We start from the raw sequence: 27,445 nt of genomic DNA on the forward strand, positions 1-27,445 counted from the left end.
TGTTCGAAGATTGCGATGATATTGGTATTATTGTTATCGGGAATAAGCAGTCTTTCTAATAAACCCAACTTGTATTTTGTCTTCATGGCTCCTTTAAAGAAAAAACTTCTTCCTATTCAGGCTCTTGCTTCTTCGAGTTTTATTCAAGACAACCCAATGTGTTCACGACGAACGCTTACTTAATGGTGGGGTTGTATATGCGTTTGGGATTGCTTGGGCGCCCAAAAATTTTGAATCTATCGGCTTCTAAGGGAAGAGTATACGTTGTTGTAAGATTCCTCTAACTCTTGTTCATATGCAGGCTTGAAAATGCAAAATGCAGATTCTTCTGCTTTAAAAGGTCCACGAAAACAAAACAATCGTTTACTTTATTCAAAACACTGCTTTGTCTTAGAGAACATGATACCAATTTTAGCGCGAACCTTGAAGGAAATAGTCTAGATAAAAAAAATGAATGATAAGGGGCGAATCACCGGCCAATTTCTCGTCGGGTCCTTTGACGTCACAGTGATTGTGCGATTGGCTGGGGGCTGCCGACAAAAACCACCGCCAAAAAGCGCGACTGTGGGATCGCAGTGGTGCCTGTATTTCTTTTCGACCCTATTGCACTTGAATGTAAAGGGACCCTGCAACACTTTTTTTCAACTTTTTTTTAAATCTAAAATGCTTGCGGAACGTAGTCACCCAACACACCCAGTACATAGATTAGGGGGTAGGAAAGTACCTCAGCCCGAAATTACTGCTCTATGGTCATCAGATAACTGGTAAACGCGCTCAAAAGATTTTTATCTCTTTCCCGGTCTTTTCGACGGCTCGAATTACATCACTAAGGCCATGTAGCGGCTGTTGGCCGCTTTTCCTTCAGTTGCAACAATGAACGCTTTTCGATAACAAAAAAAAAATCCACAAAAAACAAAGCACGAATGGAAGGCGTATCTGGTGCGACGAACAAATCACGCAGTGCCGCTCCGTGCTGGCGTTAACTATAGCTTTCGCAGTGGTTCCAGACACGAAGGAAAGAGTGAAAGCGCGTATCGAAAGTGTTGCAGGGTCCCTTTAGCACAACGAGAACTATGTTTATAGTGTAAGCGATTTCACGTCACAACCTATGTTCTGTGGGCAGAATTTTTAACTTTTCGTATATTTGTTAGTTTTTCTTGGTTTGTAAAAACGACGTCTTTCCGAGCGGAAACGAATTTTAGTGAGTTATCCATGGCTAGTTTTTTCACATTACACGAGGTTGTATTTTGCATTCAGTGACGCTTTAATCACTGCGTTGTCCATGCGCAACGCAAGTTTAATCGCGATCACAAATTTCACGACGCTGGCGATTTCAAAACCGTTCCGACGATGCCCTGGGCTTCACGCTAACTATCAGTACGTCAGTCAGCGCGTACATTGTCAGTAAGTACGTCCACTTGGATATACCCACAACGCTCTAAAATTTCAAATAATGTCGATATTTAAGAATGGTTATTACTGTTCGTCGCGCGCACAAGCGCCGTACCCGTAAGGATCATGTCATTTCCTCGGAAGTGTCCTGTACTACAGACTAAACGCCACACCTACTGTTTGTATTGTAACAGTCAACGCCCAAAACATCCACTGACGTGCTGCGGGTGGTCTGTGTGAAAACGCAGCTTGTACACGATTCCCGTGTTCTGTACGTTCCTCACAGGGCCTTCTTCCCATTATTTCTTTCTGGTGCGACTTCGTAAACATTCCCACTTTTCCGTACGACCTACCGACTAGCGCACCCGGTTTCCCGTTGAACTTTTAAAGGAGCACGGTTTTCGACGTAGTTATAAAATGCGAGGAAAACGAGCTTTGCTATTGCCCTTTTAGGCGCGATGGACTACGGGGTCACGCGTTATACAACGGTGTCTCTGAGCGCGTAATAACGCACTTGCGGAGCCCCTCCGCGCGAAGAGGACCGTGCGGCCACAAGAAAAAAAGGTCCAGCCCAAACCATGCTAGACGTCATCAGAGTGCGACCGATGAGATGATGGCCTTTCGCGGCGACCGAAGAGAGTAGAACGAGTGTGCGAGCAAGGAGGGAGGCCTGTGCCCTCACGTCGGGGGCGTTCTCCGTGAGCCGCCGCCTGTTCGAAAGGGGCGCGCTGCTGCTCGGGCCGCGGCTTGGGGGCGCTGCTGGGCGGGTCGGCGCTCGGGGCGCGTGCGCGTCCCTGGTCGGCCGGCGGTGGCGTCGCGGCGTCGGGCGAGTGGCCCCCCATGGCCGGCAGCCGGTGGGCGCCTCGCCGCCGGCCTGACCCCGAGCTCGGAGCAGCGGCCGACAAGGCGGCCGGCGACGACGAACAGGCGGCCGACCCCGCGGGTGCGCAGGGTAGGGGCCCCTCGTCGAGGCACCAGCACGACGCGCGCCGGCGCCGCCACCAGCTGCAAGTGCACAACTTCCTCGAGAGGCCGCGCGGATGGAGGGCTGCGCTGTACCACATCGCCGTGTGAGTGCGCCGCTTGGCACCCGTTCAGCCGGGCCGACCGCGACTCGTGGCCTATTCGGGCCCGGCACGCCCCGATGTCGTGCCTGCGAGGGGCCGCGCATTGCCCGCATTGTTGCACGCTGCGTCCGGCCAGCTCGAAGGGTACTCACTCGGTCCACATGCCGAGAAGCGTCGTGCAATCGCCGCATCGCTATCCAGAGTGCCCGTATAGCACGCGGTGCGAAGAAGGCGAACTTCGTTCTGAGGCAGTCAATTCAGGGTTAAATACTGCATTGAGCGCGTTCGGCTGCTTCCTACAACGTTACGCTTTCGTTTTTCTGCTGTGTGTTCTAACGATGTGAGTTACGCTTACCAAAACAAGCCCGTTTACTCGAAAGCGCCCTAGGCGCTTTCGTTGTCTGCGTTCGTTGGTTTCACTGACCGGTTGCTTAATCAAAGAACGTGCGTACCCTTGGAGGAAATGGGGAAGTGAGAGACACCTTTGTGCGAACAGACCGTAATGTTACTGCGTTGAATCACACTTGAATGTTGCGTGACAAATTATTCATCGATTCTATTCTCTTTCCTCGTGGTTCAGCGCGCACGCGAGTGTTTATGTTTCCGCGTTTGTGAAGTCATTCATTGCGACCTCGCCTCACGTGGTTCCCTCAGAACCAGGATCGCGGCAGAATATACAAACGATGCATTTCGAATACTGCATGCCTCGGGGAAGTTACGCGGATTACCCCGCGATTTAAAAAAAACAAAACATGTCAGCGCTTTAAGTTCGCGTTCTTGGTCCAGCAATGGAAACAGGAGCCTTGAAAGACGATAACGAGAAGAAGCGCAAACGCCATTAGCCGGTAGCTGAACTTCAAGTTGTCGAAAAATTGTCACACCACGCAGTTCGTGCTGTCACATACCCTCGTACGATAGACGGCACCTGTACCCAAAAAGGAAGCAGTGTCTTCCCGAACGCGTTTGTGACAGAGAGAAAGAAAAAAAAAAGAACATTTTACTTGTGAATGGCGAGGCTTATTGCGGAGTCTTGCTGACATATTATCCTGCAGTGAAATGCGATATTTATTTAAATATAAACATAAGCTAGTGCTAGAGCTGAATTCATAAAGCTACGAGCTGGCTTGCGCGAATGCACCCCTGCAGGCAATTTGTTTGCCCCCACTCTTGATAGATGGCAGGAGGACTTGTAAATAGCTCTCTCGAAGCTCTTGGCGAGGAGGCGGAGAGTAGTAGCAACGTGTAACAATGGGTGGGGTGATATTTCGGGAGGGGGCTACAGAATGGACAATAATGGTATTGGCAATCCGTTGTTGTGCACGGCCCCCCACACCAGTGACATGTGGCGATGTCATTCCTTTTTTTATGTCGCTTCGTAAGCAGGGTTGGATGCTGGTACAGTCTGGCTTCGTGCTTTCTGGATGAGTGTTTTATTTTTCTAGTTACGCCTCCCGAAAGAGGCACAAGGTTCTTCGAGGGGACGTTGGCCGTTCCATCTGTCTTCATTTTTGTGTGCATAGCATGGTAGTGTTCGGATCGTGTAGGGTGTTTCGGGGCGCGAATTATCTGGCGGTAGTTGCAGATTCTCTCGTACTTTTATCTCCGCTCCTGCAGGAGCATGAACCTGCATGTACGAGAAATGGTTTATGCAGGAGCGTTCCTAATCAGGCACTACCGAAGAAGATGCTCGAGTGAGGCCTGAACGTGTTGTGTACACATAATAAATGTCCGTGTGTCTGCCTGCTCGCAATACTCAGCGAAGGCCAATCACTGCGGTGAAAGCTGTAAAGAAAAGTAATGATTTCATTCAGCATAAGATTTGACTCGAAAAATATTGTCTGCGCTGCGACACAGCGCCAGCAGCATGGCGATTTTCATTGCGCGATGAGGGGTCTCAGGTCACATTGTTCCAATCAAGTCATATGTCGGGCCTCTGTATTTGTCGTTCAGGTTACGCTATAGGTCATTCAGCTGCATTGTGTCAAAGCAGATCCATGTACAGTATAGTTCTCTTGTATCTGCTTCTGGTAACGATGGAAACGTTATTGGCCGGTCTGTAATATATTTGCAGTCTGCGGGCCCGCCCAATGTGCCGTCGTCGCGCGCAAGGGTCGGAAAATGATCTCAATGGGGTGACAATAGTGTATGCCTCCCTTTTTCTTCCGTTGCAGCGAACCTCTTATATTTGTGTAGCTTCGGTGGGGGGTATGATTTGATCCAACTTGAGGAACGAGATGAAATATCCCCCTCGCGGAAAGGCACGCCGCTGCTTCCTTAGCGAGAAATCGCGTAGTATTGGCAGCATTTCCTGGCCTTACTTAGCAAAAAGATCTGAAAGCGTCCAACATTTCCTTTGTTTGGTGTGAACAGCTACAGTTCGTACAAATTTGATATCCTGTCCTGCATGTTCGCCCCGTCGGATTGGTAGAACAGAGTGTTGGGAGGAGAAAAGATGTACAAACTCGTATAACAAGGAAAGAACTAAAAAAAAAATACTTGTGTAAAATATCGGAAAACTTGGATAAAGACACATAAGATCTCTTTTTTTTATCCAGTTAGTTCAAAAACTGTCGTATCGCATGCCGGCCTACGACGAACCTCTGGAACGCACACTTCTTCCGTCGTTCAAGATCCTTATTCGATCACCCGGCCTAGGGGACTCGTCAAAAGTCCCCTGTCGATAAAAGATTTAAATCTTTCCTTCCTTTCTGAAAGAACTTCTACAACTGCGCTTATCGCCAGCACAAACGGCCCTGCAGGATTTGCCCATCACTGCTGATGCCTCTTCCACCTTCTGCTTCGCCTTGTCTGCGAGATTCTTCAAAGTGGACATCGGGTGACTTTATTGCTTCACCAGAGAGGAAGCCAGAAGATAGCGGTGATACAGCTTAAATGACGCTATTTAAACTTGAAAGCAATGCTTATTCCGAGATATCATTGTTGAGTGAGATCGAGAGTTATATGGCGGGCGTAGATACCTCGCGGCCACTGAATCTAATACTGGACGTACTCGTAGATTAGCACGTACAATTAAGAAATGAAGGAAGCTCACCATAACGCGTAAGACTTGAAGGTAGCGAAGCTGCATGAAACCATCACGGCAATCACGAAGGTTTAAGTCCGCGATTGCAGGCGATTTGCTTTTTCTTAGCTGCCGCAGGGACCTTTACTCCATCATTGCTGTATACATGTGGGCTTCTTTCATTTTTTCGGAAATGTAATCATTGGACATCACCTTTGAAGGATGAACGAAATGACGTGTCTTTCTCGTACCGAGCAAATGTTGCCACGATTACAGCGAACTGTGGAGATGTTTTTTTTTTTTTTTTTTTGCTAATCTTGGCCAATATTCCTGTGGGCATTCTTGGCTTGACAAACGTGCGCCGGCGACGCTGGCCGGTCGTCGCGAGGCACGCACACACGAGCGGTGGGCATTTTCTTTGTTTTGTTAACAGCCGGGCGATCACCGCGGAACCCATAATCACGTGCGTGCTCTAGGCAATTTCTTAATATTTGTAACTGCGGGCACGAAAAATTACGATGCGCTCTACCGCTTCGCTGTAAAAAAAGAGTTACAAATTTATTCAGGGCACATTTAGAGCGAGTCCATGTCAATGGACGCTGTCAGACGAGCGCTCGTCGCCGGAAAATGTTGGTCATGCACAGTGCACGTGCGAAAAGATTCCTTCTCAATCCCCACTTCTGCACATTTGTGCATTACCTGCGTTGCGTTCCTGCCGAAGCTCCTGTCAGTGTCGCTACCCGCTGCTCCGACAGCACTCAATGCCACGCACTCCCGCATTCGCTTTTTAAAGATAGGAAGATAGTCCGGTAATACCGCACCAACGAGATTTAATTTTCTCTCAGTTACACGACTCCCGTGTCGCATTTTTTTGCGATTTTTATGGGAGACCTATACAACTCCTTTCATGTCATCATTATGCGAGACTTGACAACTTTGCCCAGAGCGCAGAAAGCTACGCAGTTTAATAAACTTCCCGGCGATTCTCGTTAGTGATTGCGAAACGTAACGAACTCCAGGCGCCACTCGTGCTCTTTTTAATTCTGGGCTTCGCTCATTATAGTTTAGGTTTCGTAGGAACGGTGCGCCGGCAGTCATTAAAGGTGGCATCTAAACTGGGCGCGGAGTTTGCGGCAACTTCGACTGAGTGACGCAATACCGCGCGGTAAACCAGGAGCGTCCCCGCGTGTGGCTAATTTTCGTGTTTCATTCGAACTCCGTCAGTGACACATCTCTGCCCTGCAGCATTCGAGGCCCTCTCCAAAACGTGACAGCCTGTAATAAAGCGCGTTCGGGTGGCTAAGCATTTCTAATTACTTTTAGGGGCTCGTTGGGAGATGTTAAGGAGATTTTTGTTTTGTTGCGAAACTGACACTCATGCACGGGTGTTTTGCCGCAGAAATGCGCCTTGATCCAAAAATAAGGTGGAGCTGTCTACATACTTGAAATGAGACTTTTATTCTACCTGTCCAAGCCAGGATGGTAGTCACGGTAATGAAAAAGCAATTAAAGTAGCAATATCTCATTAAATATAAAAAACATCACAGTACCTGCGCGGTTTCGCAGAAGCAAACCCGAATTTACTGTTACGCTGTTGCTATGACTGAATATTTTGACCTCCGTCGAACAATTCCACCTCCGCCAAGCACATCCTGGCGGTCTTGCAGACGCTGGGAAGAATTCCTGCAAGCGTTGCTTCCGAGTTCCCGGGCAAACTGCATCATCCACGCAAATTGAATCATGGTGCCACGAAGTTTCTTAGGCGCACGCAAATAAAATCTGGCGCTATCGTCATCTGCGCTTACACAAGGCTTCCGTGCAATCGTGTGGATTGTGCGAAGAGTAAAGTTTTGCGTTACCTGAGTAATCGACCTGCGTTATAACGTTTTAGTGAGCATAAAAATCCACGAACTGCGACATAAAACACCGAAGAAATCGTTTATTTGCATAGGTAATATAATATCAAAAAACACGCCGTAGCTATGGGGAAGTGAAACGAAGGGCAGTTTCTTCATTTTTTTAATTTTTAGCAGAAAAATGCATTTTTTCGTCGAAATGTTTCGTCTGCGAGTCGATCGTCTGCGGGGCTGATGATATTTAACGTTCGCAGTATTTAACGGAAAAACTTTGTAACCGTTTCGCAGTTGTTTTAAAAGAATAAGTTATCCGAGCAGTGCGTAAAACCATTACGCATATTTATGCCCGCGCCGAATTCAACCTAAGTCAATTGACGCCCAGCTCGTAACGACGGGCAAATTGCTGTCGGCGTATAGTTCCCTACGTTGCAGGTGTTTTTTTTTAAGTATACACCTTTACGGACTGTATCGATAATTTATCATTTAAACCAACCGTGAAACTATTAACATATGCTTTTCGGCGAGTATTCCCGAAGACGTTATTTGTAATGGCTGGCTTGGTCCATCAAAATCAAAGACGAATCGTACAAGCAACATGCTCGCGTAGTCCTCCTGCTTCAAAAAAAAAAACACAAAAAAATACGCCTTATTTCACATCCTCATTGCTACAGCACCTTCTTCCTTCCTATCTTCATGAAAATTTTCTGAGTTTGGCCGCAGTATACTTATTTTCATTCTCAGTAAGACGTTATACGACAAGCCAATCACGGAGCTGGCGTTAATCTGCACTTTTGCCGTAATTATCACGATGGTACCTATCGACGTCAGTTTCATATCTTTTGTAAGACACCGTATGCTTGTTTCCGCATAGAACGCATTACCGCTCCCGGTACAATCAATGTGCTTCGTTGCGTTATAACCGCATTGCAGCGTTTGCATTAGTGTTTTTTTCTTTCCGCAACCGAAAAACTACTTAGGAATTTTGAACATGGTCAGATATCACCTGCATCATGACCAGCATTACGCGCAAACTCGAGGTGCCTTCTACGTTTAGTTCTTTTGGGGCAGTGAGCGAAGAAGGCGATACGTGTAATGCCTTAAAATAGAGCAAGTGTCGCTTTACTCAAAGTGACAAATTTAACTCACAGAATTCATAACTCATGTACAGTAATCACGATTCCTAGATTCTTAACTTGGCCGCATTTCTTTACAAACATCTTGTGACGCCAGTGCCTATTCTGTAGGCGATACCCAGTGCAATGTTCAGCATTATTCTGCGGACCAGACCACAACTTTACTACGTGAACCGTACCCCGCTATACTTGAGACTAATTCACCTAAACGGATCCGAAAGATACCAAACTACCCCTATTTACACAAGAATGCGAAAAACTGACTTAACGAACATTTTACAAAAAGCCTCTCACTTTAGAAAAAGTCGTCGCTCTAGAACTTCTGGGGATCGAGCACAGGCCGTTAGGGTCAAAACCCGAGGCTCCACCCCTGCTCCACGGAAGCCGACGGGCGGGGCTGTTCTTGCGGTAGCTCAAAGCGGCACATTGCGCAGTGATCTGGTCCTCAGAATAAAAGCTAAACATTATTCTTTGGTCTGGTACACAGATTAGGCAATGCGTATTGTGGTGGACCTCTTTGATCATGGCACCGGAAAATGGTAGTGACTGCGTTGGATACGCTGGCGGTAAATTAATGGCAAGATTACCCTCCTAGTGTACGTGCCCAAGCCCAGCTGAAGTGAAGGGGAAGAGGTCACTCCATGTTACCCGCCGCGGTGGCTCAATGGCTAAGGCGTCGCGCTGCTGAGCCCAGCGACGCAGGTTCGATTCCCGGCCGCGGCGGTCGCTTTTCTGATGGAGGTGAAAAGCAAAAACGCCCGTGTGTACGAGATTACGGCGCACTTTAAAGATCCCCAGGTGGTCGAAATTAATCCGGAGCCCTCCACTACGGCGCGCCTCATCGCCTGCGTTGCGTCGGCGCGTTAAACCCTACAATCAATCGATCAGGTCACTCCATGGCAGACTGCTGCGATCTGGATCCGGTTCCTTGGCTCCAAAATGTTGTCACTCAGTTGGAGTTATTTGTAGATGCATTTTCAATGTGCATAAACTGCAAATAGCCGCGCCTGCCATCTAGAAATATATCCGCTTCCACCTTTAGTTATTGTATACGGCAGATAAAGCATACCTGCGATGTTCGTATAATCCAATCAAGACGAAACTTTTGCTGCGCTTCTTGCGGTACTGTGGACAGTAAAAAAAAAAGTAATTCTAGAACTTTGAGCGTGAGTACACCTGTATGTGACTGTGGCGTTATGTATATATTTGTTTCATTTTTGTTGGTTTGGCGCTCTGTGCTTCCTCGGCACCATTTCTGTACTTTTTATTCACCTTTATTAAAAGTTTGTATTCTGGCGTTTTATTGCACGTCTTCCTGTATATTTAATTTTTGATTTCTGTATCCTTGTTGTCTTCCCAATCTGCCACATCCACCTCACTGCATTGTAATCTGCATCCCAATTTGCCGTAGCAAGCACTGCCGCTGGCAGACCTGTTCCAGTAGCATTTAAGAGTTCTCTCTCTCTCTCTCTCTCTCTCTCTCTCTCTCTCTCTCTCTCTCTCTCTCTCTCTCTCTCTCTCTCTCTCTCTCTCTCTCTCTCTCTCTCTCTCTCTCTCTCTCTCTCTCTCTCTCTCTCTCTCTCTCTCTCCTATCAAGCGCTCCCATTATTTGTTTTCAATGAAGCATGTAATTAGCCCAGATACTTTAAACTTTGCCCGCACATCATCCATTGCATAGTCATCATCATACACTGCGAATTGATCTGATTGTGGCGTTAACGTGCCGACGCAACGCAGGTGATGAAGCTCCGGAACAATTTTGACCACCTGGGGTTCTTTAACGTGCGCCGAAATTTCGTGCACCCGGGCGTTTTTGCTTTTCGCCTCCATCAGAAAAGCGGCTGCCGCGGCCGGAAATCGACCCTGCGTCGTTGGGCTCAGCAGGACGAAGCCTTAGCCACTGAGCAACCGCGGCGGGTCATACTTCGCGCCACATAAAGCTCTTTCACGATGCCCCGAGCAAGGAACCTACGCGCTCCGTAACGCGTTCGCATAACTCTTTCGACTGACTGTATCAGCCATGTTTTTCAGCAGGGCTCAATTAAGGGCGCATTGTAACAATTTACTGCATATTACTGATAATATGCTCCAAGTTTCTTGTAAGTTTGAACTGCGCGCCAGACACAATTTTTGTGGGATGGGGGACTAACGTGGTGCGTGTTTCGTATAATGCCTGAAAGTGGTGCCAAAGCAGTGAATGACGTTCCTGAAAATTTCTATTTTATCCACTTACTTGAACCTTCTCCCCAACATTAAACTTGGCATGCTCTTTATTATCTCCAAATGTGAGCTCTGTGGAACTTTTAATTCTTCTGGAAACATCTGGAAACAACTGAAAACATCCATGCGACGGATTTGAGCACTTGCTTTTGTTTTTTGTTTACGCAACCCACAAATAACTCATGCACCTAACACCTTCCACGCGCATCGCCCGTAACGTGGGCCTTAGTCTCTGGGAATTCGAACTGTTTGCCACATTTAGGGCTTCGAGTTCGTTGGGGAACCGTTTTCACATTGTGTATATTACTTCTAAATAGGACACACACACAAGAAAAAAAAATCCTCATTTCGCGATTTTCCCCGGAAGGTTCAGTTATAGCCCCTAAAACGCTAACCATCCATCACCCCCGAGATTCTCTCTGTTACCTGCAAGCATGAATCCTGGGGTAAACTTTAGTTGCAAAGTACCGGGATAGACACGCGTAAAGCGCTTTTGAGAACTTGAATGAGTTTTTGTGCATCCGGTACTTTAAAAAAATGTTGCATTTGCGAACGAGAAATAGAATGAGAAATAAATACGCCAGAGGTAGGTATGCATGCAATCTGCACTTTATCAAACCAAACTTGTCAATCACAATCCAAACTATGATTTCGATCAAAACCATTCCAGCGGTCGTGAGAAAAAGTCTTAGCAGCGCAAATATTCTATTCCCCAAATAGAACAGTTCGTACTCCTCGCGCACTTCCCACGCAGCAAACCACTCCTACGCAAATACTAATCACATGAGACAGTTCCGCTTTCCGAATATTTGGCCGCAGGCGGGCGCGTATCAGTCGATAAAATTGTTTTTTTCTACTCGAACGGCAATAGGCAGCCACAGCAAGCGACATATTTCCTTTCCTCCGAACTTCTCAATGTAATGTCTCCAGTTTTGCGGAACCGTGCGCCGAGAACGTTGCGAAAGCCTGCAAACTTTTTTGGTACGCTTCCGAACAAGACGGAAGAACCCGACGCCGGGAACTAAATTGGAAAAATCTTCCGTCTCAAGGGGGGCCAAAAAAGAAAAAAAAGGGACCGCTTTCCGGCCCCGAGCCGGAAAAGACACTTCTAGCTTGAGTGAGGTACATGCTGTGGAAGAGATGAAATACGGCCATCTGAAGAGCGCCCGCGCTTCTTTTTCTGTTGGCGTAGAAGAACTTTTCTGTTCAGGCGGGATGAATTATTTAAATTTTCGAACGCTGTAGCGAGAGGATGTGCAAGCGTCGGCCGGTCGTACATAGTCGCATATTCCTTCGCTTATTTTACTCATTTCTGCCTTTGTGCTGACGGACGATGAGTGATAGCAGTCCTGCATACGTAAGCATTGTTTGTGAGCTGTCTATCCGGAAGGGATGTGCGTCAGTGAACTCTATCAACCACTCAAGCGGTGGCCCTCGATCACGCCTGCTGCATATTTTCGCCCCAGAGTGCGTTGTGTGGTTATGCGCCGTATCCCCTTATGTTGCTTTTAGAGCGCTCTAACCGTACTGCCCAGATAATGTCAACACTGCTTTAACCAGATAAACTGCTGGACGGTTGCAAATATGCCAACTGCGTCGCATATCAGGCCCTCACGTGTTTTCAGAGAATTAGCTTTTCGCTGTGGTTGTTCCTTATATGCCCCATTACGAGAAAGGCGTCGGGTTAGCATTAGGCGTGACCGAAAGATGGCCATGAAAATCCGTCATCCACTTTGCGGTGCGGTTACCCCTGCGCCTCATAACCTCAGCCGGCTGCTCCTCCGCGCGGCGGAAAGAGTGCGTTATTGCTAGTATTCGGAACGTGACTGATGCAGTTACTGTGATCGTACCTAATCTGCTTATAAATCGCTGCACTGGTGACAAATAAACGAAGTGGCAATAAGCAGGCGACGTCACACATTAAGCACAATCTCCTTTCAAAACACGCGCGCGCACGTTGACATCCGGGTTCACCGCTTTGGCGGAGTGATACACTGCATGAGCTATTGTCGATGTTGGTAGATCGAACTATATAGCAAAGCGGAGGTGAAAGAATACACGCGATTTCCGCGCCCGCACAGCGTGGCAGCGTTCCATTGCACCACCGTCGGGCCGGTCGCGAGGAATTTGATCTCTGCTGCTTGTGTGCTTCGTGCGATGGACATGCGGCTACCGCGGCTACATCTACAGCGGCTGCTGCTAGGAAACGTGGCCGCTTGCGCAAATTACACCGAAGCTTAATGAGCAACCTATCAATTCGCCAGGGTCGTACACGCAGAAACGTTATTCGTAAACATTTTCCCCGCGAGACTATATTGCTTTCGCAATTTTACACGCAGGTGATCTTAGGTGTCTTCCTCATTTATTTATGCATGTATGTAGGTATATTGGAGTGCCAAGTTTTTTTTTCGTTAAAATCTGAATCAACCCGATTGTGCCAGCGGATGTTTCCTGCATATTGGCTTACCTTCCTCTCCTCTCCTTTATCTAATCATCCGACTGCCCGTGCTTTATGTGCACATCCCGGTGCCGATACGTCTTTATCTGGCAACTAAACAGACCATAATGCATAACATTGGAATGGGTTGTTCATTCAGCAGGCTAAGCGTGATCGATTTCGGGTGTACGCCATATATTCCCAAACGAACCGAGATCTCGGTGGCAATTTGCTGTCACCATTGTTTGTGTAAAATGCGAGCAGGCCGCAGCGCCAGAGTGCCGAAATATCACCTAAATGAACGGCGCTTGATTAAGGTTTGTGTAGCGAAATGTGCGTGCGTGGTATGTACAAATATGTAACTTTATAAATGCTCTTAAGGATGTCCCATTTATTCGGTCTGTAAGCAGCGTTCGAAACAGTGTGAAATACACAACACACAGGATATCTTTAATTTTGTTAGCTGAGCACGGACGTGTAAAACAACGCGCCTAATCCGCGCTTAGTCTATTTACAACTGATAAGTTTGCTCTTGAAACTCATTGGTGCAATGGCCTGACAGCGCATTCAATTAGTGTGGTGACTATGAACGGGGTTGCGACATCATGTCAGACAAAGTCTCAAAACTTTACAACCTGAAGTATGCCTCACTCAACCCCATAATAAATGTATTGTCACGGCGCTGAATTTGTGAAATCTTACTCTACAACCTGCGAGTATTAATCTATGGGCACGTTACCTGCAGTTACGTTTCTAGCACTGGCATCGGGTGTCCTTGCTCGTGTTCCAGGAGGAGGAAGGGAGGACCCACCGCGGTGGCTCAGTTGCTAAGGCGTTGCGCTGCTGAGCAGGAGGTCGCGGGTTCGATTCCCGGCCGCGGCGGCCGCTTTTCTGATGGAGGCGAAAAGCGAAAACGCCCGTGTGTACGAGATTTCGGCGCACGTTAAAGATCCCCAGGTGGTCAAAATTAATCCGGAGCCCTCCACTACGGCGCGCCTCATCGCCTGCGTTGCGTCGGCGCGTTAAACCCTACAGTCAGTCAATCGAGGAGGAAGGGAGGGAATCTTTATTGAGCCTACAAAAGTAAAATAAAATAAAGTTTCCGGAAGGGCCTTCCAAAATGGCAGCGCAACCAGATATCGGAGTTTTTTTGTATTAAGTAGTCGCACAGCTCCATCCGGTACATAAGAAAGTGTGGGTCCTTTTTTCCGTCTGGGATAACATCCAAAACGACACAAGTATAAGTTCGCTATTGCAGTCAAACACGATAAACATGAAGCCCAAGTTTTGGCGCAGAAGGTTTTTCGTTTCTCCGGTTAGTCACAGAGAAACAGTAACCACTGACCGCACTGGCTGTGCTGCTGAATACAATACAAGACCGATTGCTTCCTGACGATGACGTGCATTAATGTCGCTTTTAAGTATTTATTCTAATCATTTATTATTTACGTCCGTTCTAGCCCTCAAATTCTGCAGACGTGGGGTATTAGATGATCGCCTTGAGAAAACGAGAACTTTTTCCTCGCTCAACTGGGTTCTTTGTTCCCGGTGACGTTCGGCATTCTGGGCTTGCATCTATTGTGCCTGGTCCTCGTCCAAGTGAGCTCCTTTGTTCCGCGCACGCTCGCTGTCACGTGTTTAGATTTGTCTCCGCTGTTCTGCATTGCGGCTTTCTCTGTGGCATCGCCGTCTGGCTGCGGTAGAACACGATCTCTCCTCTTCGTTATCCCCACCAGTGTTGGTAGCAGCCGCGACACTCCGTGCCTCCTTCGCAGTTGTTCCTTTCGCAGACGACACGCTCGTTGTCGCTCGGCGTTTCTGCGTCTTCGTTCTTCATCGATGAGCTCTTAGTGTGGGGACCAACGGAATTCGGTGTCCTTTCACACCACGCCGTGCCGCGGGGCCCTTTGCATCACTGCGTAGCACTGTGGGGAAGAGGAAAATTTTGGCGATTAGTGCTCGTCGCATGGACCAAGTTGTGCGCCCTGGCGGGTGACTGAGGCATTGCACTGCTGGAACGAGACGAGTTAGTACCCTGTAATCAGGAGTCCGACGACAGTTCGTCTGGTCAGGTATCATGATGATGACGAAGATGCGTTCACTGATTATGTCAAGATGAAAACACAGAAACGTTTCGGGACCCGTACGGGTTCCTTGATCACACCAAGCAGAGAAGAGCAGTTTGTCGCTTCTTATTCTAAAATGTGACGTAATAAACGGGTGTAGCTTGCTGGCAGATTGCCATCTATCCTGTTGATAGTGCCCTCGGTCGTCTGAATAAACACGGATTACAAAAGTAGTTTCGTGGTTGAATTATTTTCCTTGGCTATTATTGGGCGTGCTCGGCCAGGGCGTGCTCGGCCAGGGTGTTCGAAGTGCTCGGCCAGGGCGTTCGACGCTTTTCTAATGCTGTCCACGTCCCTTTGACGTTCCTTTAATTTCCTGGTGAAGTTGTCAGTTTCGCCGATGTAACGGCGGCTACAGTCTGCGCATGGTATCTTGTAGACAACACCGGGGTATCTTGCTGCCCAAGCGATCTTTCACGTTCACAAGCTGATGCCTCAGCTTGTTGGACGGCATGTGCGCAACGCGAATGTCATACCTTGGAAAGATACGGCTTGGAGCGTCGCTGACCCCCAGAACGTATGTGGTGCCTTCTCGTCTGCCACTCCTGCCGCCCCAATAGTTGCGGACCTCTTCTGCGAAGCTTGTGCGAGCAAATCATTAGCCTTAAGGGTTACTACGTCTAGAATGATTTTATACCTCATTGGAATTCTGTTTTGCTACCTAGTGTGTCATTGCCAACTTGCTATGAGGTATAATACCACTATTGTTGTTTGCCTAAGTTGATTTTACCCTATTCGATTTGCATTCTAAGCTCGGTGATTTGTAAATGATTCGTGTATATATCATTCCGCGCACTTGCACTAAATGCCACGAAAAAAAAAAAACGTTAGTGTAGTGGCTAAGGTGCCTGTATTCAGACGAGCAAGGTACAGTTTCGGGTCTCAATCCCACGAATTTTGTTCGCATTTGTACATTTTGTGGTAAGTTTTTTTTCACAGGGCATTTTTGATGCGACTATAGTGTGGCACATGGACGGTACATTAGAATCGGGCGCGCGTGAAAATCGTGGGCAACCATTTCCATTCTCATAAACACTGAGGCCAATTCCTGAGGAGGTTTCGGAGAAAAGGAATGTCAAGTTTGGATGCGACGGACATGGATGTTTGAAGTAAACAAGAATTGTCCCAGTTTTTAAATGCCCCATCGCAGCCTTCTACTGTTGACAAATACCCGCCGCGGTGGCTCAGTGGCTAAGGCGTTGCGCTGCTGAGCACGAGGTCGCGGGTTCGATTCCCGGCCGCGGCGGTCGCTTTTCTGATGGAGGCGAAAAGCAAAAACGCCCGTGTGCACGAGATTTCGGCGCACGTTAAAGATTCCCAGGTGGTCGAAATTAATCCGGAGCCCTCCACTACGGCGCGCCTCATCGCCTGCGTTGCGTCGGCGCGTTAAACCCTACAATCAATCAATACTGTTGATAAATAGCACGAGAAGTGGGCATTGCAGACGATTGCAATTCACAAATGGGGGTTGTTGGGTCCGACAAATATGTAGCTTAGTAGATAACCTGATTTGGGAGCAAAATATTTAGCTCTTATACGGACGGCTACGCTATTGAGGTCGGGTGCCCTTGTCGTGTTTACGCAGCGGTTGATGAAAAGCTTGTCGGCGTACTAAGTTGCGACGCCTCCCGTAGGGCCAAGGTACTAAAACTTGATTTAGGATTTTGTCACCCCCGTTGTCTGGTGGCGATTTAAACACGCATTGCGCTGTCAGCTGACGCCATGGAGTTGAAAAAGCAGAAAACGTATTGCCGTATTTAGTTCGTTATACGACTTGCTATAAATTGTTGAGACAATGGAAGTACGACGTTGATTTGGTAAATGTGACGAAAATGCAGGTTAGATAGTTTCCTATCGGAATAAAGTCCGTTTTGTTTATAAACCTGGTGTTCATTGAGGGCTGCAAACTTAAGGCTCCGAGCGTTCAATTTTTAATCGCGTTACAAAAGTAAAAGTTCAGCGAAATGCGCATCGAAGGGTGCGACGCCACCTTTACTGCACAAAAATGTTCCCCTAACACAGGAACATTTTCAATTTACGAACTAGTAGAAAATAAACTGGGTAGAACCATTATTTTATAGGTTAGATTTGATTGATTGTGGGGTTGTTTAACGCGCCGACGCCACACAGGCGATGAGGCGCGCCATAGTGGAGGGCTTCGTATTAATTTTGACCAGCTGGAGATCGCTAACGTGCGCCGACATTTTGAGCACACGGGCGTTTTTGCTTTTCGGTTCCATCAGAAAAGCGGCCGCCGCGGCCGGGAGTCGAGCTCGCGTCGTTGGGCTTAGCAGCACAACGCCTTATCCACTGAGCCGCCGCGGCGGGTGAGAATATGGGTGGTGCTCAACCAGTTGAAACTAATGCCAATACGACGGTCTATTTGTGGCGCAGTGGTGGTGTCTTGGTGAAAGAGCACCTTCCGTGATCTTGTCAGTTCTTTTTCCTGCCAGCGTGCGTCCATAATCATCTTTATCATCATCATCGTTCTTTTTTATGTACACCGAAGAATGGACACCTCCCCCATCGACTTCGAACTGCTTCTGTTGTACGCTGTCCGAACCCATTCTTTGCCCTCCGAACTTCCTTACCTCCTTCTCCTTCGACTTATCGGTCTTCCCATACTTGTAATCTCCTCTCTTCATAACCACTCCGCTACCCTGCTGTCCCACTGGCTGGCAATTCGAACTACAAGCCTAGTCCAACTGCACCTCTTTGTCTTAATTTGAGCTGTGATGCCGTCCATCCGAGTTTGCTCCCTAATCCACGAAGCCCTTTTCCTGTGTCTAAGCGCTATCACTGTCATTTTTCTTTGCACGGCTCGTTGGGTGGACACAAGTTGTTTTTATAAGGTCAAAAGGAAGTTCTAAAGTGTCTGAGCCTTAAGACATCACCGGGAGTGCGCAGTGGTTTTATACTTTTATTTTTAGCCGTATTAGGTGTTCGCCGAATCCCCGCCAGCCCATGGGTAATTCTACGCCTGATTTCCTTCTCGTTTCTGGGATCGGCACTTACAACTTACAAGGATAGTTATGTTCACCCACCTCTTCTCTGAAAGGGGGCTTTCTGCATTTAACATTACTTTAATCTTGTTTGTAGCTTGTCTTAAACGTCATGGCAGGGCTTTCTGAGCAGTTCCTGTCATCTGTTTCGGGTCCTTTCCCATGTCACTGAAGAAGACGATGTCATGCGCAAGTCATAGGTGGCCCTAATATTGCCCATTTGCTCCTATCCCTATCTTCCAATCAAGCATACTAAACGCCCCCGTAGGCATGCTGTAAATAATTTTGGTGAAATGATGTCTCATTGCATAACGCCCTTCCTGGATGTACGTCAGTTTTCAGAATGCATGCCATTTTTCTCTTTTCTGTTGATTTATTGCGGGGTTTGGCGCGCCGAATCTAAACATTGACTATCAAGCGCGCCGGAGTGGACTGTTCCCGATTTATTTTGACCACTTCTTCAACATACGCTGAAATGTCAACCCACGGGCGTTTTCCCGTTTCGCCCGTGTTAGAAAAGCGTCCACGGCGTCCGGAAATCGTGCCCGTGCCCTTGCTATCAGCAGCGCAACGCCTTAGCCACTGAGCCACCGCGGCGGGTTTTCTCTCGGTTTGTGCCTCAACGCTTCAATTGTCACGAATGCTGCACCAGGCAGCGCCTCCCGGGAGGCGCCGAGCGAGCGGCACGATTCTTGGCAGCAGCAGCAGCAACCGGCAGCATGCGGCATGCGCCGAACCCGCGTAACGGTGCCCTTCATCTGTGAGATATTTTGGTCAGGCGCTCTGTTCTGCCGCCCAGGAATTGGGAGGTCTCTTTCCGAGTGCCTTCTTCGACGCAGAACAACGGCCACTTCGCACACAATCCATCAGCTTGACGTAAATCACCAGAGGTGTCTGATGTATTTTTTTTCCGGAAGCGAATAAACAAGCGGCCGTGGTTATTGCAAGGCTTTATACTAGTTCGTAACATAACGATCAACAATGGTTTAAAGCGTGCTCGACTGTTTATCGAGAACTTACTTTAGCGCCAATTTGCTTTACATTTAAGATGACACTAGGAGGAGGGCCTGACAAACGCGTCTCAGAGGTGAACGGCACTGTTACACCGCATGAGCGCATGCTCCACGCGGCAGGCTGTTTCCACGAGTTGTGCCGCTCGCTCGGCGGCGCCCTCGCAAGGCGCCGCCTAGTGTCACCTTTGCGAGAATCGTAGCGGTGCGGAACGAATGGAGAAAATTGACACGCGTCAACTGGCGAAGAACGCACGTGCGCCCTCTGCTGTGTGGTTAGGCCGGAAGGTTTCGCGCTGATAGCTTCCGCGCACCGCTCGCTTGGTCTGTTTGAACAGCAAAGCTCTTTAACAATTCGTTGATTCCATAGTTTCTCAAAACTCAATCACGGCAGCATTCAAACCGGCGTCCGGTAGATTGACGGAGTTAGAGTCAGTAGTCTTACCCAATCGGCTACGACCCCGAGGAAGCACCCGAGAGTCAAAGGGCTTACTCACTCGGGTGTGACTGTGGGGAGAGGAATCTTGCCACCTGATCGACACAGAACACGTGATAGGGTACACGTTGCACCTGCGGGCATTTTTAAGTGTGCGCGTTCTGTTCGCTCGTTCTGCTTCTTCGATATGCTTAGTCCGCCGTTATAGCGACAAGAATGAAGTAAAGGTAGTTGCAGCAGCGAAGAAGAAGCAAATGGGCTGCAGTTGTGGACTTAAACCTTCGTGATGGTGTGAAGGTCGCGTACAGCTTCGCTACCTTCAAGTCTGACGCGTTGGTGTGAGCTTCCTTAATTTTTTTTTTATTTTGTGGCCGCCTATACGTGTCTATCTGAATCCATGTGAACCAAACGTCCGCCTTCACAAAGCCCGGGGATTTGATGCTGATGCACTCGAACTAACTCCACAGACGTGGATGTGACTGGAAGAAGATTACAATACCCGCGGAGGAAACGCAAAAAGCCGGAAGTAACATAGAATAAATAGGGGGTGTCACCTGCGAACTGTATTCTAAGCCTGATGCTGTAAGCAGCGTTAGAATCAATCAATCAATCAATCAATCAATCAATCAATCAATCAATCAATCAATCAATCAATCAATCAATCAATCAATCAATCAATCAATCAATCAATCAATCAATCAATCATAATATTGCGGAAGAATGTGATATACATTGCGGCTTTACATCATTAGGCGGACTTTCGCAAGTGGTGCGTAGTAAACGGAGGGCGAGGTATTTATTGCCGAAAAGCGGGACGTTAATTTGCTAAGATGTTCTCACCTAACACAGCTGTTATATGGTCCATATGATCCCGCTGCTCAGCTCACCGCGTTTTCGTAGAGGGATCGTGAATGAGTTTGTCGAAAACGTGTTTGCACTTGCATTGGGTAGTGTGTCACGCGTAATTTATAATACGTCTGCTTACCGGAAGTATTGCGTCTTCCTTTATCACTAATGGGCGGCAGTAGGGACAGCACGATTCGTCGTTCAAGGCCGGCGCACCAACTGTCATATTGTTTCTGGTTGGCGGGAGAGGAAAAGGAAAGAAAAGGCACTGGGGATATTTTGAGTTCGGCAGGGAGCTCACACCGTTTTGCAATGTATTTTTGTTGGGTTTGTGCGTCAAAATGTCGATATTCACCCATTATAGACTACATTTTTCACGCACAGGTAGTACATGCCAAACGGGCCAGAAATCCGCTAAATTTAGGTTAATGGGCTTGCCGGTGTGGCGTTATCGCCGACGTCATCAAATCGGCGGGGAGAGTAAGGAGAGAGAAGCGGAATTTTTGAACACAATTTTCTCTTTAAAGTGCGTGTAATACAGTCCAACACGGATATATCAAACTCCAAGGGGATCGCGAAAGGGATCGCGAAATAGTTGATGTATCGATGATTCGAAACATAAACTATACCAATCTGATTCTTATCTGATAATTCTGCACATCACTGGGAGCTTTTCAAAGTTGCGACAAGCGATAGCTTACCGATTTGTTCCACGCAGCATGGAAAATTTGAGCCACAGTGCAACGATCACCTCAATTAACATAAAACAGGTTATTTAACATGAAAACAGTCTGTGAGATTCGCTTGCTTCTACTTCTGCATCATAAAGTTAACCACATTGTCTTCAAGCTTCGTCCATATGAGAAAATCCGGCGTTGTACATGCGCCACAACTGTGGCGAATATGAACACTGACGCAAGCTCTCCTGCAGTAGGCAATTGGGAACGTTGTCAGGGCCACTAGTGTAGGGTTCGCTTCTTCGGCATCGGTGATGTATGCCACAGCCTGCACATCGTCGTCCGCCCTTATGAACTCATGTGTCGCTGTGTCATTCGGAATGACGCCTGAGAATAATGACAGCTATAAAATTCACTCTCAAGGCACTCAGCGCGGTCGTCGTCAGAACACCTCTCGTCAGGAGCCGCGCAACACAGCCGCTACTCAAACGACACGCACCGGAGCGGCCGGGCCGTGGCCGCGCTGCCTTCGCCTTTACGTGAGGTTTGACGCGCCGCCTTGCGGTCAAAAATTCTGCGAGAAATGCAGCCGACATCGTTTCACCGGCCTGTACCCGCCAAGTAATGTCCGGTTTCGTCGCTAAATCCGAATTATTCTGTTTTCACGTGACCATGGCTCCGAAACGCGTGCAGCGGACAAAACAAAAACGCACCACGCACCACGCCACATAGGTCCGTCAGCGCGAGCCAACACAACCTGCTCAAGCACGCAGAAAAAGTGCCAGAAACCCAGCGCTTGCGGTCGGTTTCCCTTGCCGCTCTATTGCCTTTGCATCCAACCACCTCCCGTGTTCTCGCTGCCGTGCGGCTGTTCCCCATGCTATAGCCTGTACTCAATATCGAGGCACGCATGCAGGCAACCATGTGAGTGTGCCGTCACTGGTTACGTCGGGCTCCGCGGGATGACGGTACTTGTCCGTGCTAAGCACATGATGTGTGTTGGACATTCCAAGCTCTAGCCCACCGAAAGCAAAGTAATGCTTCGACTGCAATGCGAGTGCGATTAACAACAACTCTGTTGACACCACCGTTGAGAATCGGGTTTAAACGGAGCAGACGACGCACGCCGGTGTTTTTTTCTTCTGAGGCGTGAGGGCGCAGTGGCACAAGCCGCGCCATGTCTGTGGCGCTTCAGCCCTGTCCGTGGCCACTTCAGTGTTGCCAAGCGAAGAAATTGAGTTAAACTTTTCAATGAATACCACCTATAGTGTGAGAGCTGACGTTGAAGGCCATCGAATCGACGTGGCGAAGCATCCTCCTCACCGAGCGCAGCACCGCCCGCGAGAAGTCATCATCATCGCATCCATCCCATCACGTGAAGCGCACTTGCAAGGGGCACTTGTGGCGCAGCGTTCGATGTATCGAATGTGCTCGTGATCGGGAGTTCGATACACGCGTACAACAGTGCTATGATTTTGCATGGGATTTCCAAGGGGATGTTGAGACTGTTCGATATAGACAATAATTCGATATATCCGTGTTCGACAGTAGGCTGAAAACTTGGAGTTTCATGCTAATATATACTATGGAGAAAATTATCGCTGCAATCGCGTGCCGTCGTGGACGCCGCCTTAGCAGCTAGCAACAACGTTCCTCGTATACTTGGATTGGCTGTGCTTAGTTACGCTTTTGAAGCTAACATCAACAAATAACGGCGACGTATTTTTTCTTCTTCGTCTTGCACGGAGCATTTAAATAATTCCTGGCCAAACCTTTTTTGGAGCTTTACAGATGTATTGATAAAGCAACTTTAAATAACCTTTTATAATGATTTCGTTGTTTTTTGTTTTGTTTTTGTTTTTGCAGCCCGCGGCAACCATAGAGCTTTTTGGCGAGCCTTTTGAAGTAACGATGGAACGTTGCTACCCAGTACATGACAGATCACTCCCTAAAGTGCGGCTCACCTAGGCACCGGCGCCAGGTTTTCCTCTTGTATGTATTAGTATGAAACTCCATTTCCGAAAAGGCTCAGAACGCGGCGTACGCTTCCTCGACTTTAATCTGGCAATGTTGTCACAAAATGATTGAAACTCAGTAAATGTCCCTCTTAAAAACAGTGGGCTTAACAGCAAGCGTGGACTGCATGTGTTTATTCCTTATCAAGATGTACTGTTTACATAATCGGTCACAACAGAAATAGCCCTATATTCAGGTTCCCACGCGCTACTTTGTATTGGTACAAAGGCTTCTTCAAATCTGCCGTTGTGGAGCCGCACGCGAATACTCAGAGCGCGCTTGCACACGCTGGCCACGTATACCCCGTTAGGAGCTCTGTGAACCTTGAAATATTAAAAATGGGCGCCGGAATTTTAGTCGCTAATTCCAACTTATCTGCTTCCAGCCATTTGTAAACGCATAAAGCAAGAAACGAGAATGAAAAAAAAACGAGTAGAAGGTAATGTGCGCGGTTATTCTAAAGTTAAGAAAGAAACTGGGCGTTTCTCTTCCTACTTCAGCACAGAACCAAAAAGTTGTCACCGCACTAGAACTAGGTGTGAGTCAAATTCCAAGAAATGGGAACAAAAAAAAAAAAAAGAGGAGTTAAATTCTCTGCATACGAACACCAACACCGAGCTCTAATTTGCAGCGTGTGTGCTATGGGCGCAGTCTAGAATACTGATGAGCCGCACAAACCTAGCAAAGTCATCGGAGTAATCAGGACCCCAAAAGAGAACGGAGGGGGCAGCTAGAGACAGGGAAAGAGATGGGGGAAGGAAATGCAAAAAAAAAAAGGAATGAGAACAGTAGTTAAGAAAGTACAAGTATGTCCGGAAGACCCGTGAGGGGGGAGCGTGTGGGTCCCTCGTGCCTCAATTATTTATTGATGGTCTCAACCTCGCTATCCCTAAAGCTAGCCAAACTAGGTGTGCGTCTAATTCTTCCGCATCGTCTACTAATGCGTGGTGCCAGCTCGGACGTGACTCGCACACAACGATAGGGGACATTTTGAGGTACCGAAATAAAAAGAAGAAAATAGGACAGGCGGCATGGCTGCGCGAACAGCAGGACGTCCACAATATCGCGTAGCAGAATACATTTCTGCTTATCAAACGTTGTCCAAATATACCACAGCGGGTATCTGGCTAGGTCACTTCTGGTAGGCACCACAGAGCGCGCCCACTGAATTTAGAGTGCGCACACACATATCTTGTGTTAGACCTTCCTAGTGCTTTCTCTCTAAGTAGTGGGTTGATTGATTGATTGATTGATTGATTGATTGATTGATTGATTGATTGATTGATTGATTGATTGATTGATTGATTGATTGATTGATTGATTGATTGATTGATTGATTGGTCGATCGATCGATCGAACTTCCTGAACGAAATTAAATGGTTCAGTTGATTAGCAGTTCTGTGAAGCGATGTGCAAAATACCTCTGCGGGTGCAGGCCAGTGTCAGTGATCTTAAGTCGAGTTGCAGAGGACTTTTACGATTGTCGGACTTCAGGTGTGGGCGTTAAAGCATCATCATCATCTTTGTCCTCTTGTGTCTTTACCTTATTTTTTTCCATTACTGCGAGTAAAAGCCTCAACCAATCGTCGCTGTTACGCCTGCGTGTGGGCTTAACGTTTGACACCTCTAACGTTCAGCTCAACGACCTTCCCAGCAGCGTCGAGCTCATTGTACGTCAAGCTGCGAGTACCTCTTGACGACGTCGTAACTCAAAGCGTAGCTTTTATCCAAACTTAGTCGGCCTGGCGCATACCCGGCCTCCACGCTCTCTGCGCCGCCAGCAGATACGCTGTATGTACCCATAGCAACAGTGAATAAGTTTTACAATAATGCATGTCTCGGGTTCCCCCTTTGAGGGCGCGGTCAAGCCAGCGTTGAACGGAAATTTTCATATTCAGATCTAGCGTTTCGTTTTGCCTTCTTGAAGGGCTCCTCGAGTGCGTTTTGGCCAGTGATTTGGGGCGCAGCCCTTTGGCGGCCGTCTCTGGGCTGAGCCGTGTAGTACGCGCAACCGAGTGAACGATGGCAAGACCGATGAGTGAAAGAAAAAGAGAAGGATGAAAGAAATCAAAGGATTAGAGTGTCGCGAAATCGGTGGCGGAGGGCGGTTCGCCGTGGCGGCGCGAGCCAGCGCTCTCCCAAGGTGTACAGTAAGAGAGGGGAGGAGGACAATATGCTGTGCCCGCACGAGAGGCGCTCGACGGCGCAACGCTTGCCGAAAACGTGAGGGGGACGTGCGCATGACTATGATGTGTGATCGCTTGACGCAGTTCGCGGTCCCTTCCTGAGACGCACTTCGCGCCGCCGTCGCAGGGGCGCATCATCGCTACCGTCGAGAGAACCCACGAGTGAGGGCTGCCTCAGCGCACTGCCGCTGCGCCCAAATATCGCATTAGGGAGTATCGTAATCGCCAGCCATTTTTTTTTTCGTCCAGACACAACGACGTTGAAGGGCTTCCGGAGCGACGTTTCGGCCGGTGTCTTTCCCGTCTGACACGTGCACATCACCGGTCTCCCCTTTAAACGTGCACGCAGGAAGGGGGGAGGGGGCTTGCCCGCGCAGCCAGGCTTCACTCGCTCACCGATGACCTGCCTGTTGGGGTGGCGGGAAATTTCAAAGGGGGCGTTTCAGTGCTTGATGCGACCTCTCTGCCGAGTGGTTTGGGTTGGTGTGTTACACATACAGTAAGATGCGTACGACGTGGGAGGGAAATGGACGGCCACATCTTTGTCCACTAGAATAAAACTCTAGTCCTTGCTAGTTTCGTTCAGCTGATGAACGAGGAAATAAGCTCAATCGCAGCTTACAAATGACCGTGTTTTGTTTGGTGCACTCCTTGGACAGCGCCCAGCTTCGCTTGTCATCCTTCTTCGCATAGTGGAAGGGCAGGGAATTTTCTTTAGACTTGATCCTACATCCGCGAAGTCCAGTGAGGCAGAGTAGAAGTGCTCTGTCCCTAAAACGTCTGGCTCCAGGTTGCCTGCGAGGCATGATGCCAGGCTTCTGCGTGCACCCGAGGACTAGCAGTGTCCGGACGTAGCTTGCGATTATGCCGGAAGCGCCACCGCCCCAGACGCATAATGAGAGCGCGATGCTCAGCGCTTCTGCTTTTGTTCTGTGGGTCCACGGCCAGCCTGTCTTTTTCTCTCGTCTCCCGTGCTCGCCATGAATTTTCAATACCCGTAGGCAAATGAAAATACAGAGACAAAAAAAAAAACGCAGCGGGAATATAGAGCAAGGTAAACGAGCAGGCAAGCGTATCCGCCGCACAAATAAATGGACGTGCCTCCGTGAACAGCAAAAGTGCGCGAAAGTGCGGGTGGACAGAGAGGCGGAATGAGAGGGAGAGAGAGAGCGGTGCCCTGTGTTCCAGCGGTCGATGATTTTACCTTCCCCCGTCGACAGTGGCCGGCTATGGAGCGGAAACTGGCGTTGTAGCGCCAAGGGAGCGGCCCGGTGCTTTGTAGTTTAGCGCTGCTGCCGGTGATATAGCACAGTGCACTGTGCCGGCACTCCCGCCTTCCTCGAAGCCCTAACGGCTTCTGTTGACGCTGCAGTGTCTCCAGAGGCGTGCGTCTCCGCCGTTCGTGTTGAAATCGGCGCCTGGCGATCCACCGAACGCACCTCTTGGGTGCCATTCTCACGTGTTCTTATGTAGACATTACCAGGTTAAGAGAGTTCGCCGCTGTTCTGCGGCTCTAAGCGGTGCCGTTGGATTTGGCTCTTTGGTCCAGTGCCAGCAGTGGCAGTGCGGCGGTCGCTCCTATCCGGACACACACGCACACAGACACGTAAAATGCGTTCAGAAACTGCCGAGTGCGAATTACCAGATACCCCGTAAAAATTCTTTCCGGGGGCTTATATCCACACGTCTACCTTTACGTATGTTTGCAGTCGAGGCGCTGTAAGGCCTTTTATGGCTTATGATGAATGGTACCTTTAGGATAGTATTTATTTTTATTTGTTCTCGTCTTATATTAGTTAATGTGCTGTCGCCCTGCAGTGTACCAAAATATGCTGATGATGATGTGTACGTTTTTATTATATTGCGTATCTTCAAGACTTCAAGGAAGAGTTCAGCGCGGATTTCACTATATTAAACAACGGGTAATCCAACATCAAGAACAAAAACGCGGTTCTTTCGAACGTTATTTTAATGCTCATTTTATGGAGTAAAAGACGCGAGTACTTCCTAATAAACGCC

General features: G+C 48.3%; 1 protein-coding gene across 2 annotated transcripts in view; it reads left to right on the forward strand.

The window, feature by feature from the left end:
* The first annotated feature begins 2,151 nt into the window (after positions 1-2,151).
* Positions 2,152-27,445, forward strand: part of LOC144152795 (potassium voltage-gated channel subfamily KQT member 1-like) — a 269,224-nt gene continuing 243,930 nt past the window's right edge. The window contains exon 1 of one of the 2 annotated variants that reach the window (XM_077684256.1): positions 2,152-2,462. In XM_077684256.1, coding sequence (XP_077540382.1) covers positions 2,233-2,462 — 230 coding nt within the window. In that variant the 5' untranslated portion in view covers positions 2,152-2,232. The remainder of the gene's footprint in view (positions 2,463-27,445) is intronic. The other variant, XM_077684258.1, reaches the window with a different exon arrangement.

Source organism: Haemaphysalis longicornis, unplaced genomic scaffold (genome assembly GCF_048455015.1).
Source record: "Haemaphysalis longicornis isolate Haplotype H1 unplaced genomic scaffold, Haemaphysalis longicornis Haplotype H1 scaffold_9, whole genome shotgun sequence".
Taxonomy (NCBI): Eukaryota; Metazoa; Arthropoda; class Arachnida; order Ixodida; family Ixodidae; genus Haemaphysalis; species Haemaphysalis longicornis.